At 44.7% G+C, this 12903-nt stretch overlaps 1 protein-coding gene across 10 annotated transcripts in view; it reads right to left on the reverse strand.

Moving 5' to 3' along the window:
• Positions 1–10584, reverse strand: part of CCDC187 (coiled-coil domain containing 187) — a 35388-nt gene extending 24804 nt beyond the window's left edge. For 6 of the 10 annotated variants that reach the window (XM_071766580.1, XM_071766582.1, XM_071766584.1 and 3 more), the window contains exons 1-10: positions 10044–10383; positions 9651–9731; positions 8901–8944; positions 8005–8098; positions 6810–6879; positions 5768–6375; positions 4726–4824; positions 2002–2130; positions 873–1621; positions 436–524 (exon numbers count right to left, since the gene is read on the reverse strand). In XM_071766580.1, the coding sequence (XP_071622681.1) occupies positions 436–524; positions 873–1621; positions 2002–2130; positions 4726–4824; positions 5768–6375; positions 6810–6879; positions 8005–8098; positions 8901–8944; positions 9651–9690 (1922 nt within the window). In that variant the 5' untranslated portion in view covers positions 9691–9731; positions 10044–10383. The other 4 variants (XM_071766579.1, XM_071766581.1, XM_071766583.1 and 1 more) reach the window with 4 other exon arrangements.
• Positions 10585–12903: the final 2319 nt, after the last annotated feature.

The following is a 12903-nucleotide window of genomic DNA, read 5'->3' on the forward strand; positions in this document are numbered from 1 at the left end:
CTCAGCAGAAGTGCTTCACAAAAAGAAAAAGGTTTCCTTGTCTATAACTACATTTGTCAAATGACAGATTCAGGCTGGAGCATGAACTGCTGACAGATGCAGAGAAGAATCAGCCTGGGGCTGGCAAGGAATTATTCTTGCTTAAAAATACAAAGCATAAAAGCAGGCTGAAAAGTTTGCCTCAGTCTGGATAGCAAGGGCATTAATTAGTGTTCTGTGCTCAGAGCACCCCCAGATGCTCCCAGGTTCTGTAACCCCTCTGGATTAGGATGCAGTGAGGCTGATTTTAAGGTGAGGTATGACAGTCCCTTGCTCTATTTTTTATAGTTTACAACAGAGTACTCTGAAAAGTTTGCAGCATGTGCTGAGAAAGAGGCTTTCCAGGATGCTTTATATGTCTGAGTACCTGCCAGGATAGTTTTTATGTCTCAGTACCTGTCTCTGTCACCTTTACTCAACAGAGTGCATGGTTTGTCCACCCAGGCCATGAAACTCCTCTCCAGGATTCCACCACTGCTTTGCTCCTGAAACAGAAATGACCATTAATGTAAGCACTAAATAGCTGAACACCACAAGGGTAATATTTGGCTTTTGTTCCACTTGTAATCAGACATTCAGAGACCTTCATGTGCCAAACACCAAACCTGTTCTTGCAGCTCAAGCAATGGAGATTTCCAGACTTTTGGCCCTGAAGCCAAATCTTCTAATCTTACTACTGAGCCCAGCAGTTCTTGCCATAATTAGAATTGCTCTATTTTTACATATAAACCTTTTACTTTCTGACACATCAAAGCATTTGTGTGAAGCACCTACATGGTGCTGTACTCATCAAGAGTGGAGGGGTTTCAGTCTGCCACTCCTTTATGACTTACCTGCTCAAGCTTACATTGAGAACTTCCTTTTGCAGAAGCTGTTTCTTCAGTGAGCTTGTGCATCTGGTCAGAACATGGCTTTTTGTTGATAGCTTCTTTCTGTTTCCTGTATACTTCTTGTAATCTCTTATTTCTCACCTCCATGGCCTGAACCAAAGACTTTTTCTCTTCTAGTCTTTTTTTCTTTCTTTCTTCATTCTTTCGATACATAAATTCCTGAACAATTTCAGGGCTGTAGGGGTGAGGTTTTTTAATGTTTAATTTCCTCTTTGAAGGGTGCTTAAGGTTTTCTTTCCCAGATCCTTTCTGTGCAGGACTGCTTGAGCCTTTCTGTCTCTGAGGTGATGTGTTTTTTCCTCTGCTGCAGTTTCCTGAGCTGCTGGGCTTGGCTCCATCTTTCATTAATGCAAATTGTCTCTTTACCCCATTGAAGGCAGAGGGAGTTATGGCCTGAGGTCCAGGTGAAGGAGAATGGATCCCTAGGTATTGCTGCAGAACTCCTACCTCTGTTTTTGCAGCATTTAGTAGGAACCTGGTGTGTCTGTGTGCATGATGATCCTGGCTTTGCAAATGGAGGTTCCTGAGTATTTGTTTTGCATCCTTGGTTGGTGCACTGCTGCCCCCTTCAACAGCTTTGCTGGAGGGAGCCACACAGTTTTTGAATTCAGGGCTTTTCCCCACAGGTTCATTTCCCTTTTCTCTGAAGTTATTTCCCACCACTGGGATGGTTACAAATCCTCTAACAGGTTCTGTGGAAAGCATTTTGAAAAAAAACATTGATGTTATCACTTAAGAGACATAACAAGTCCTGTATCAATCATGTGCATCTCAGAACCTGCTTCCTTTAATAGCTCTGAGGCCTATTTGCATGTGTAGCCCAGGCTTGTACATCTGTTGTAAAATCTGTCATGTTCTAGGCAGAAGCTAAATTTGTAAGTGTGAAATTAGAAGTTGCAGTGGCCAATAGTACAACTGATGTGTAGTTTGTGGCCTTCCAGTATAAACAGAACTTAATACACATGGGCAGTGATACCTTTGACCTCATAAACCTCTTAGACTTAATTTCACTCATTTTAATTTATAAAATCTTTCGTGTGCCAAAACTAGTGAAGCAGAGGAGCAACTGTACCAAAGGTATTTGCTGTGGTCTGTTCTTCAGCTGTGCTCCTCAGCTTTGGAAATGTAGGGGGTGGACCAAGCAACTTTCTAGCTAACTTCTGACCTTCTCTCCATGCAGAAACACCAGGTAGCTTTGTACCTAAAACAGAGGATTTGTGTCTAATTATTAAATGCTCACATGTTCTTTGACAGAATTTTTAAACTCTTATAAATCTTTTAAATAGTGGTTTGCAGGAATCACATTCAAGGTATGGGGAGATGGAAGAAGCTTCAGTCAAAGCAGCTCTGAAAACACCTCTTGAAGATACTTTGATAACAAAAAGGTTTCCACTCACTTGGGAGGCTGGCACTCTGCTGGAACCTATTCACCAACTGACAAGAGAGCTGGTTCCTGGCTCAGATGAGGGCAATGCATGAAGATTCAATGATTTCCTAAGGCTTTACCATTACCATTTTTATCATTCAATACTTGACACAGTTCTTACAAATTTTACTCAGAAACCATTGACTCCCAGAGTCCTCAAGAACTCTAGGAGGAGGTCTGGACACCAACCTGGGACCATTCTTCTATGATGGCAGCTGCAGACTGCTGGTACTTACTGGGAACCAGCAGATTTGAGAACTGGAGGGAGGGTGATAACAAAAATATTCCTTTCCTTGTTATTACTTCAGACTCACTAGAGTAAAAAAACCTCATTTTTAAAGTGGTGAGAATCAGCAGGATGCAGTGTGGAAGAATCAATGAACGACATAAGATGAGGGACAATGTATGATGCAAAAATAAATGCTGGAATATGCAGCACAGACAAATTATTCTTGCTTAATAGGTGGTGTCCTGTAATAGACAACATTTATCACTGGTTTACTTCATCATTTCAGACTGCATTCACAGCACACCAATACTTGCACTGGCATAATTATGTATTTACTGCAAACACTTCTCCAGCAGAAAGCAGAGAAATCCTCTTCACCAAATTTGCCCCTGGTGAAACTATTCCATCTTTTTTTTTTTTATTTTTTTTTTTTTATTTTTTTTAATTTTTTTTTTTTTTTTAAGAAAAGATTTTACTCTTAAGTCAGTATCAGCCTCAAGGACATGGTTCAGTACTTAGTTCTCTACTTAGTCAACAAATTCACTCAGACCTTTCTAGTTCTGTCTGGGTCACGTCACAAAAGAAATTATGTTTTTCAGACAAGGAAGAACTTCACTGTGTGTGGCTGAAGTCACTTTCTATAATCACCTGGACTCGGCTGGGCAGCCTACAGGAATGTTTCACCAGAGCTGTGCAGTGTGGGGTCTGACACCAGGAACCATGCATAGAATTGCCAAAATCTGTTGGACTCAGCTGAGATCCATCAGTGTTTTTAATGAGACACCTTGGTGTCTTACTTTGTTTTCCAGCTTTGCAGCACCGAAAATGCAGGATGCATTTATTTTTATGCTGTCTTAGTTTCTCTGCACACAACTGACAGCTTATATGAATATCTAACAACCTTTGCTTCACCATGTTGTCTAATTTCAATTAAATTTTTTACATTATTTACACAGCGTTTATTATGCTAAAGTTCACGAGCAGGCTGCATTCCTGATGAGAGCACTTGCTAGAAGGAAATATTTGGATTTAAATATTCTCCTCTTCTTTTCTGCTTATGAACAGATGAATATTTTATAGCCGTGGTGACTTAATTTTTTGTTAACCACAGCAAATTTATAATTCATCAAATTCCTGAGTACTCCAGCTCTGACCCCTGCCCCTCATTCATCTCATCATAGCCCTGCCTTGGCTCTTTCACTGACAGAAACTAATAGCCAATAAAGACACCATGACACTGGCAGTTACAATGATGAATGCTCCATGTGCCATGCTCTTATTATGACCCCCACTCAGAGGGAGATCAAGCCATTTTTCAAACAATCCATTAAAACAAAAAAAAAAAAAAAAAAAAAAAAGAAGGAAATTATTGTATATTTCATGCATTTTAAATAGTACTTAGGTAGCAGAGCACGAGGTGCCACCATGTTCATCATTTCATCTGCACAGTATTAGACAGTTTGGGGGTTTTTCTTTCTGTACTCATCTAGTACCTGGGCTGGTGTAAAATCCAACTGCTCTGGGTGAGCAGTGCCCACAGCACTTCCACTACTTGTCTTGTTCCCCAAAAAGTCTGAGTTGAGACCATTTCCTCTGTAAATGGCATTAAATGAGTCAAATTACTCCAGTAACTTAAATCTGCACTTAGATACTGGAACCTGATTACTGGTGAGTGGACTCCTGTTCTCACTGTTGACTTTGTAGTAAGGCTGGGGATAATTCATCCAACTTTTCCCTACTTTGATTCAGTCCCTATTTTGCAGGCCAGGAAATTCCTGCCTTTTGGTGGCACTCTTAACTCGTTAGGAAACATGGAACTGAGCAAGTGACAGCCAGCTCTTCCCCCCTGGGCCATATGGCTTATTTTTCAGTGACAAAAAGTGGAGTCAGGTGGCCAGCCTGATACCCCAAGGATCCCAAGGATCTCAGCACAGTTCACCAGCACCTAACCTAGAAATTCAGCTTTGTGCTGCCAGTGGTCATCTTCTGCCTCTGAACAAATGATTTTTTTTTTTCTGTTCCCTCAGTGGTTTCCTTGTTACCTGCTTGGTATCAGCAGGCCCTGTTCCTTGAGTGTGGGTTGTAGGATTTGGTGAGTGCACAAGATTTGTTCATGAATTGGTGTAATTTCCCATCCTTACCTTTACCTGTCACTGCTCTCTCCAGAGCAGAGGACTTGGGTGGAGGCTTCTTCTGGCTTTGCCTTACAGTTCTCTGTGCTGAGCTTCTTTTTCTTTGGTCTTTAATCAAAAGGGGAAAAAAAACCCACAACAAACAAACAAACAAAACAAGAACCACAGGGAAGGATTAGTGCACAGCTAACACCAGAACACAAGCATGAGTGCTGCCACCAGCACCCCAAACCCAGTCCCATTCACTTGGAACACCAAAGCAGGAGTCACTGGTGTGTGTGACAGGGATCCCAGTGCCCAATTAATGGGAATTAATGCTGATACTGGTACAGCAGTGAGATTCAGCAGGTACAGCCTTGCAGTCCAGTTCTTGTCCAATATCTGCTCAGTGATCCTCAGTGGCTGAAAAGTTGGCCAAGAGGGGAGGCTGAGAGCCCCAGCCATGGGGTGCCCTTGCTCTCAAGCTCATGCAGCCTCATTGGAGCCTTCACACTGAAGAGAGAGCTGCAGAGGAATGGTACTACAGCCTGAATTTAGCAGCAGAGGAATAAAGATAAGGAAATCCTATAATATTTGCTTTGGGATCCACACTAGTTCCACTGAATGAACTTAAATCCCCTGCAAGGCCTCTGAACTACACAATTCCTGCTTTAAATGCCTCTGATGACTTTCCACACCACTGTGCTGCTGTTTCCCATTTCATGCTTTATATCTGGCAAAAGGGAAAATGTGTGAGGAAACAAGAGGAAGGAACGGATTTGCAGAATTTTTTTCACTCTTTTGGGGAAAGAAATCTCTAATTTTGTGCGTGCTGAGGAGTAAATGCAGTGGAGAAATAAATTCAGTAACCAGGCTGATGGGTGTAGCACAGGGATGGTTACAGCTCCCCCAAGGGCTGCAGGAATAAATGAATTTATCACATGCCCAGAGTTGCTGCCCAGCACAAACCAAAGTGTGCAACAAAGTGTGCAACAAAGCACAAAGTGTGGGGTGGAAGCTGTGTGGGGGCACAGATTCAGGCTTTCTCTGTAGATGCCAGGCAGCTACTGACCTCTGTGAGGGGGAGCAGGAGGAGCAGACACCACTCTGCACACCTTTCTCTTCAAGGGTCTTTTTTGCTGTGGCTCCTCAGCACAGGCAGGAACCAGGGACTTCTGCTCCTCAGCTGCTGTTTGCTGCTTTAGCCTCTGCTCCTGGATTCTCTTCTTGAGTTCCTCTAACTTCTTTTGGGATGATTTTCTCCACAGCTCTTCCAGCCTCTGATCACTGGGCTTGCTGGCTGACGAAAGGTGGGATGTGGGAAGCAGGACAGCCTCAGGAATGGGAGCATTGCTCCAGCAGCCACGTGGGACAGCAAGGAAGGTGCTGCTCCCTGCTGAGGGGTGAGGTGGGGGCTGCAGAGAGCAGGGAGATTGTTTCCTTTGTACTGTGCAACCTCTTGAATCTGCCTGCTCCTTGAAATTGTCACTTCTTGGTCTCTCCAGGGTCTTTGAAGGAGGTCGTGTCCCAGCTGTGCCTTCACCATCTGCAGCCTCTCTCCAAGGAGGGTCCCTCCTGGGGGACAGAGGGCTCATTCTGGATGGGGCAGAGCTCACAGCAGGGCCCTCGAGGAAGCTGGTCTGGGAGCCAGCAGGGCTGAGAGCAGCACAGTTTCCCTTTCTTAAGAAAAAGAAAAACAAAACCAAGTATGTAGAACACCTTAAAGAGTTCTGCTAACAGGAATGACAGTTTTGTTTCTAGAACATGTTCCAGTGGTGATCTCAGAGTCTCCACAGGAGCAGCATTTTGCCACTTATCAGCAGTTTGGCAAACAAAGATAATCTTGGGAAAGTGCAAAGCAAACCCTGATCTGATCTGAGTTATCACAAGTGTGGGCAGATAGGCACAGAGACGAAGTCAGGGTGTTGGCTGTTCCAGTGGTTTGCTGGTCAGTATTTATGACAATGAAACTGTTGGGTGGCTTTTTCTTTTTTTCTAATAAATAGTAAGGTGCTAAACTTATTCTGAAGTCCTGCATCCCTGAATTTTAAAACTCATTCTGTGCACTTTTGCCTCTCATCCCCTGAATGCTGCACATTAAGGTTATTATTTACCTGCAGGTTGAAGGGATCTCATTGCTCTTTTTCTCATCCAGAGCTGTCTCATCTCTGTTTCTCTCACCATCTACAGGGTAGTAAAATAATGCCAACGTCAAAATGTCAAAAAGGTTCTTGAACCATTCCATTAAAACAATTCATTTGACTGGGGATTATTTCCCAGACAAATCTGGCCCTTTGAACACCTGGCTACAATTTTATTCATCCTCATTAAAGACACTGGTACTGATTTGATAAAGATGCCAAAGTTGCAGCTCTGGGATGGCAAAGTGAGAGCTTGTTCTTTGGTGTAGAAACCTCTGTGTACTCTGTGCCACCCAGGGCTGAGGAGAGGCTGAGTATTTGGTTACTCACAGTATCCCCTGCTACCCTTAGCACCCTGTGTCCAGCTCCTTCAGTAGCTGTGAGCTCCCCCAGGTCACACTGTGCCTCTGTCCTCTCCAGCCAGTGACAAATATTCATCTCATTTTTCCTTTCCATGTTCAGATGGCTTGGGAGCAAGAAAAAAAGGTTCAAACCCCCGAGCTCCAGCAAGGCTCATAACAGAGCAGCTCAGCACAGTTCTCTTGCTCTCCTTGTTACCAAGACCAGAGCTCAGGCAGGGAGCCATCTCCATGAGCATCATACAAAGCCCTGCTGCTCAGGGAGGAAACAGCATCCACAAAAAATAAAAAGCTGGCAGCTTCAACTGTTCCCAGCCAATAAGCCATCTGAAAAACAAATTTCCAGCAGATGCAAGAATAAAAAAACAAGTGAAGTCTGTTCATGCTGTTAGTTTTTAAGTCTTGTGGAATTTGGTTAATTTTCCTGCTTTTTTCTCATCCTACTTTATATATAGAGATGATTTTAAACACGTTGTGTGTTTCCTGAAAAGGTAAATGAACAAAATGCTGCATTTACATCACTTCAGTTAGCTCTAGGGAAAGAATAGCAAACCCCAGAGGTAAGCACAAGTGACTTTTACTTTGGTGTAGCTGATGGGTATTAATGCTGCATCTTTAGCCTGAGCTCTCTCCAGCAAAATGTGACTCCTCATGCATTGTGAAATTATTCTGGGAACAGTAGTAGATAGCTCATTAAAATATACACTTTATTCAAAGGAGAGCCTTCCATCATCTTCTGTCACCTTTCCATCCCTCCAGCACCAAAGCAGTCCCCCATCTCAGCAGTTTCCCAGTTCCTCAAAACTCACCAAAGCTTTTTTCATTCCAAAGCTTTCTTCTGGCTGCCTGTGATTTGGCACAACTCCATGTTTGATGATAACATTTGTTTTCAATCTGTTGTAGCTGTGAAAAGGCAGATTTTTCTTTTGAAGTGAGACATATGTTTTTTTTTTTTGGTGTTTTTTTTTTCCCTGGTAGCCTTTTTGCTGGCATACACTGCTTCTTTGATTAATTTTGCAGCTCCTGGTTACTCTGTAAACACTGGCATGCCTGAGCATGTTCCATGTGCTATTTCCTACAGTTGGAAAGAATGCAGCTGACTGGGAAGATAACAGATGAAACCACCTCTCTCCATTATTTACACGTGGTATGGATCTGTGCCTCAGGTTTTTACCAGAGATGCTCTGGTGTTTTTAAAACCAGCATTAACTGGAAGGAACCCCAGCCAAGAGCAACTTCAGCAGAGTGACACCAGTGTCAGGCCTTGACTGTGCCAGTAACACTCTGTGATTGGGATAATATTATGCATTCATCCAAGTAATTTCACTGCTACAATTGCAGCTGCTGTGCCTGATTTAAACATTATTATGTTTCCCAATAAGATACGGAGGCTTCAGAGGTTGTCCCAGCTCAGTGGGTGTCAGCAATTATTGTGCTAAGGGCTTCAGCCAAAAGCAACCAAAACCTTCATCTGTTCTTGTCATTAATTTTGGAGAATGTTATGAAATTTGGTCAGATTCCTTGCTTTTCTTCTTACCCTCTTTTTGTCACTTAGCTAATTATTAAAGAGGTTATATTTTCACTGCTGAAGAGCAAACAAAATGGCATGGGTTGGTTGCTTTCAGTTATCTTATATCCAGGAAAGCACAGGTAGCTGACAGAGCACAATAAAATAAAGGTGACAGCAAAAGTTCCCTGCACATACCACTGCTTTGGCCTTCTGAAGACTCTTCCAAGCCAGAGCCACATCTGCAGGAGAAGGAGATAAAAGGTTTGAGCATCCCTTCACACGTGTCTTCACTATTTCCCCTCACACCCAGACCAGAACAGGTCTGAAACACAGACCTGCTCCTGAGCAGTTGTGCCTGGACTGCTTTTATCTGGAGCTTGTTTGTAACGTGTGTTTAGTTCTGTCAGACCTAAAGCTCTCTGAGATGTGTTAGTGCTCAGTCAACAAAATCCTCACCAGTATTAGCTGGTAGGTTTGCAAGTGTTTGAGAAAGGCTGAGCTGACTTTTCCCATTTCAATCCTGTTCAGTAGCAGTGACATAAAATCCTACAGGATTGCTTCTGGGAGTAAGAATGGCTCATGTCTTTTTTTACAGAAAAAACAAAGCAACACATCAGCTACAGAGCAGCTCCTGGTGTGGGTTTATTGCATACATTCAGTAGCAATTGGGTCTTGATGATTTCAGGCTGAGGAGACTGACAGAGCAGATTTCTGTTACAAAGTAGCATGAAATGGGAGTTTTGGTGTTGCTACAACCAGTTACAAACCTGTTCAGCACCCTTCAAAGTGTTCCCCCCATTGTGTCTGAAGTCACACAATCCAGATTAAACAGAGCACTGAGGTTCTTCAATAACCAATAAGTCTTTGGTTTAAAATAAAGTTATCCCAGCCTCTGCTGTGACCTTACAGAGGAAAACAGCAACTTATAAAAAACAGCCCACATACCAGCTAGGTCTGATTCTCCTGGAGCCAAACTCTTATCCATCTTCCAGCTGTGCTAGGGATCTTCTTACTTGCTATCCCTGTCTGAAACAACCACACAAAGGACATGTCACTGCTGCCCTTTGGGAGCAGCCTAGGTCATTTTTATGCCTATTCAGGCTTTTTCACATCTGCCCATAAAGCCCCTCATCACTTACATTTGCACGTTACCTGCTGTTATTCATTTTCTTAGCCTTGTGAGGAAGTCTTGGGTAGAGACAGGGACACAACCCAGGTGGTAAATGTCCAGCACCCTGAGGAGCTGCCCTGGGAGCTCAGGAGCTTTGCATGGGGACTCGAGGCAATGAGAGTCAGCTCCTCCCTGAGCCCCCCAGCTCCTGCCTGCTGAGCACTCACCTGCTGAAGCCTCAGCCATGCATGGAACTGAGTCTCCACTTGGAGCTGTGCAAGAGCATCCAGAGAAGCACTTTAGAGATGAGCTGTGGGAGGGCTGCAGTGGTTAATCCCAGATGCCAATTCCAAAGGAAGCTGTGAGAAAGGCACCAGCATGGAACATCCCATTCGCTTCTCCTTCCCTGGGCTGAGCTATCCACAGGCCCCAGCTCCCTGGCACCAGCTGGGAATTCTGAAATTCCTCTGGGACAAGCACCGGGTCAGTCCCTGACCAGTCCACAAGCTCTGGGAGGTGTGGGAGAACAGCCAGAAGAGTCCCAGCAGCCCAACCACCATCCAACTGCCTCACCTTTGTTTGAGCCCCTCTCTGCAGGGCACCAGTAGCAACAGCACAGGGAGACACTCCTAGGAACAGAGGAGAAAACAAACATCATCAAGAGGAGCCTGGAAGCCTGATCTCAGCTTGCAAACATGTGGCAAGATGCCAGCAGCTTTCTTGACAAGCCTTTGGGTCCTTCCCAGGGTGTCTGGCAGCCTGGCTCTGCCACCACCAGGGCTGGTGGCTGCAGGGCTGAGGGCAGGGCAGCAGAGGAGCAGAGCAACCAGCCTGGAACCCAGATGGAAGCAGTTCTGCAGTTCTGGGATGGAGAGAGAATATGGAGCAGAGGGAGATACCAGACCTATCTGAATCCTCCTCCCAGAGCACCTTTCCTCATTGCAGGGCACCTCTTGCCATCCCAGGACACCTCTCCTTACACTTTCTTCTGTGGGCTCGTCCCACCTTTGGTCCTGTTCTCAGAAGCACTTTCTGTGACACCTGAAAGCCCTGATCTCAAGAGCAGGGAGCTTAGTTCTGAATATTGGCTTTTATTTAAGATGTAACACAAAAAGGGTTTCTGGTCTTTGTGATTATAAAGAAAAGCTTGAGAACACAGAGTAAATGTGTGCTGAAGCCTCAGGAAGGGCTTGTCCACTTTTGTGGGTGCCACTTTTTTCGAGTGTCACGGTTTTAAGTTTAACTATTGGAAATCTGGGGGCAGCCATCCTGATTCCTCAGGTCTTGCTGGTCCCTCGCATCTCAGGCTGAGCAGCCAACGCTTCATCCCGCTGACAGCAGAGGGCAAACTCAGCTCGCAGACGGGAGTTGAAGCGATCACAGTGCTGGGAGGCTCCTGGCTCCTTCCTGCCAGAAAAACACAGGGAGTGGCAGTTTTCACCTTGGTCAAAGACACCCTGGAGTGGCAGCAGCAAAGCTTTCACTGTAGCAGTGGTTCAATCTCCTCTTCAGTTTCATACTCAGACTTTTCACAGAGCATCTTTCTGATGGGCTTCAGTGGGCAGTGATGTCCTGGACTGAGGGCTGCCAATGCATTTGTGAAACCCTCCCAAAATCATGGCTGCAGACAGCCAGGCATCCTTTGAGACAAACCTCAGTTTGTGAATTTGCCTTCTGTTTGCATGCTGCCCATAAATTGTGTTTCTGCAGCTCATTTCCCTCAGAGTTACTCCCAGCTCATTCCTGGATCTGTGGTTACAACCAAAACTCCTGCAATCACCATGTAATGAATGACCAAGACTTGGCTGAGTATTTGGTCAGTTCAGATGTTCATGGAAGGCAAGTGAATACCATAAAAACAAATAAACAGGGAGAAAACACATTTCTTGTTACCCTATGGCTGTGGGCATCTTCCTGCTTACTGCCATGGGCTGAATATCAGCAAGAGCCCTAAAAAGAGGCTTTGTGTCCTCTTCTAGGTCCCACCTCACTGCAGAGCAGAGGAGCCTGGTGTACTGTTTCATCAGCATTTTGGATAATATTGATTCTTGGCTCTTTTTTTTTTTTTTTCTTTTTTCTTTTTTTCTAATTTATGTCCTCAGTTATTTGCTCATGCCTTATAATTCTACAGATTTGCTTTAAGCAGCAATGTCAGTATTGTAAGTGTTTGTTATTACTGGAAAGTACTCAGATGGTGAGGCAAGATACCAACACCACATCCTTTCATCTACATGGATCCCTGTGGTCTCTAGAGGAGGAGTTCTGAAGAGCCAGACTCAGACTGCTTAATCTAATTAATGTCCCTGCAGTCTGGGCTCAGATATCTCCAGCATTTCAGCTTTTCAAGTCTAACCAAACAAGCAGTTCCTGAGCTGCAGAGTGGAGTGACAAAGTTCCCATTTCGAGCTGCTCCAAGCCAATGTTTTGGCCTGATGAGAGGTTTCAGTGCTAGGAATGCAGAGCTTGTCCAAGAACAGAGCCACAGCTACTCAGGGTGCACAAATGCTAAAAGCCTTAATTGCAGCCCCTGTGCCAAGAGAACTGATCCACCCATGACAGAGAACAGAAATGTGAAAGCTCAGCAGTGGGAGGGCCACCTCAGTGAGGATCTGGTGAGATGGGAAAGCTGTGACAGGAAAGCCCAGGGCTGGTCCCAGGCTGGGGGTTGCTGGAAGAGCTGAGTGGAGGGGCTGCTGTGTGCTCTGCATGTGCTGTGAGAGCTGCTCAGCCCCTCAGGTCACACTGACATCTCTTCTGGCAATGTTTTTTCTCAGCAAGCTGTTGGAGCTGAGGAGAGCCAGGAGAGTGACAGATTGCCAGTGTGTTATGCTGCACATCTTGAAGTGTTAGACCACAAATCTGCTGAGAGATGAAGGGAAACCTTGTGCTGGGCCAGATCCCACTTCTGCAGTGTGTGAAACTCCCCAGCCAGGGAGCCAAGAGTGAGCTGAAGCAAATATATTTGGATTTGTATTTTAGCAAAATGAGACAGTTGTGTGCAGTCCTGGCCTGATGGCTCCCTGGCTCCTCTCACGTGGAACTAAGACAGAATTAGGCCCCACGTTTTCATGGGAAATTAGGCCCCAC

Source organism: Heliangelus exortis, chromosome 22 (genome assembly GCF_036169615.1).
Source record: "Heliangelus exortis chromosome 22, bHelExo1.hap1, whole genome shotgun sequence".
Taxonomy (NCBI): Eukaryota; Metazoa; Chordata; class Aves; order Apodiformes; family Trochilidae; genus Heliangelus; species Heliangelus exortis.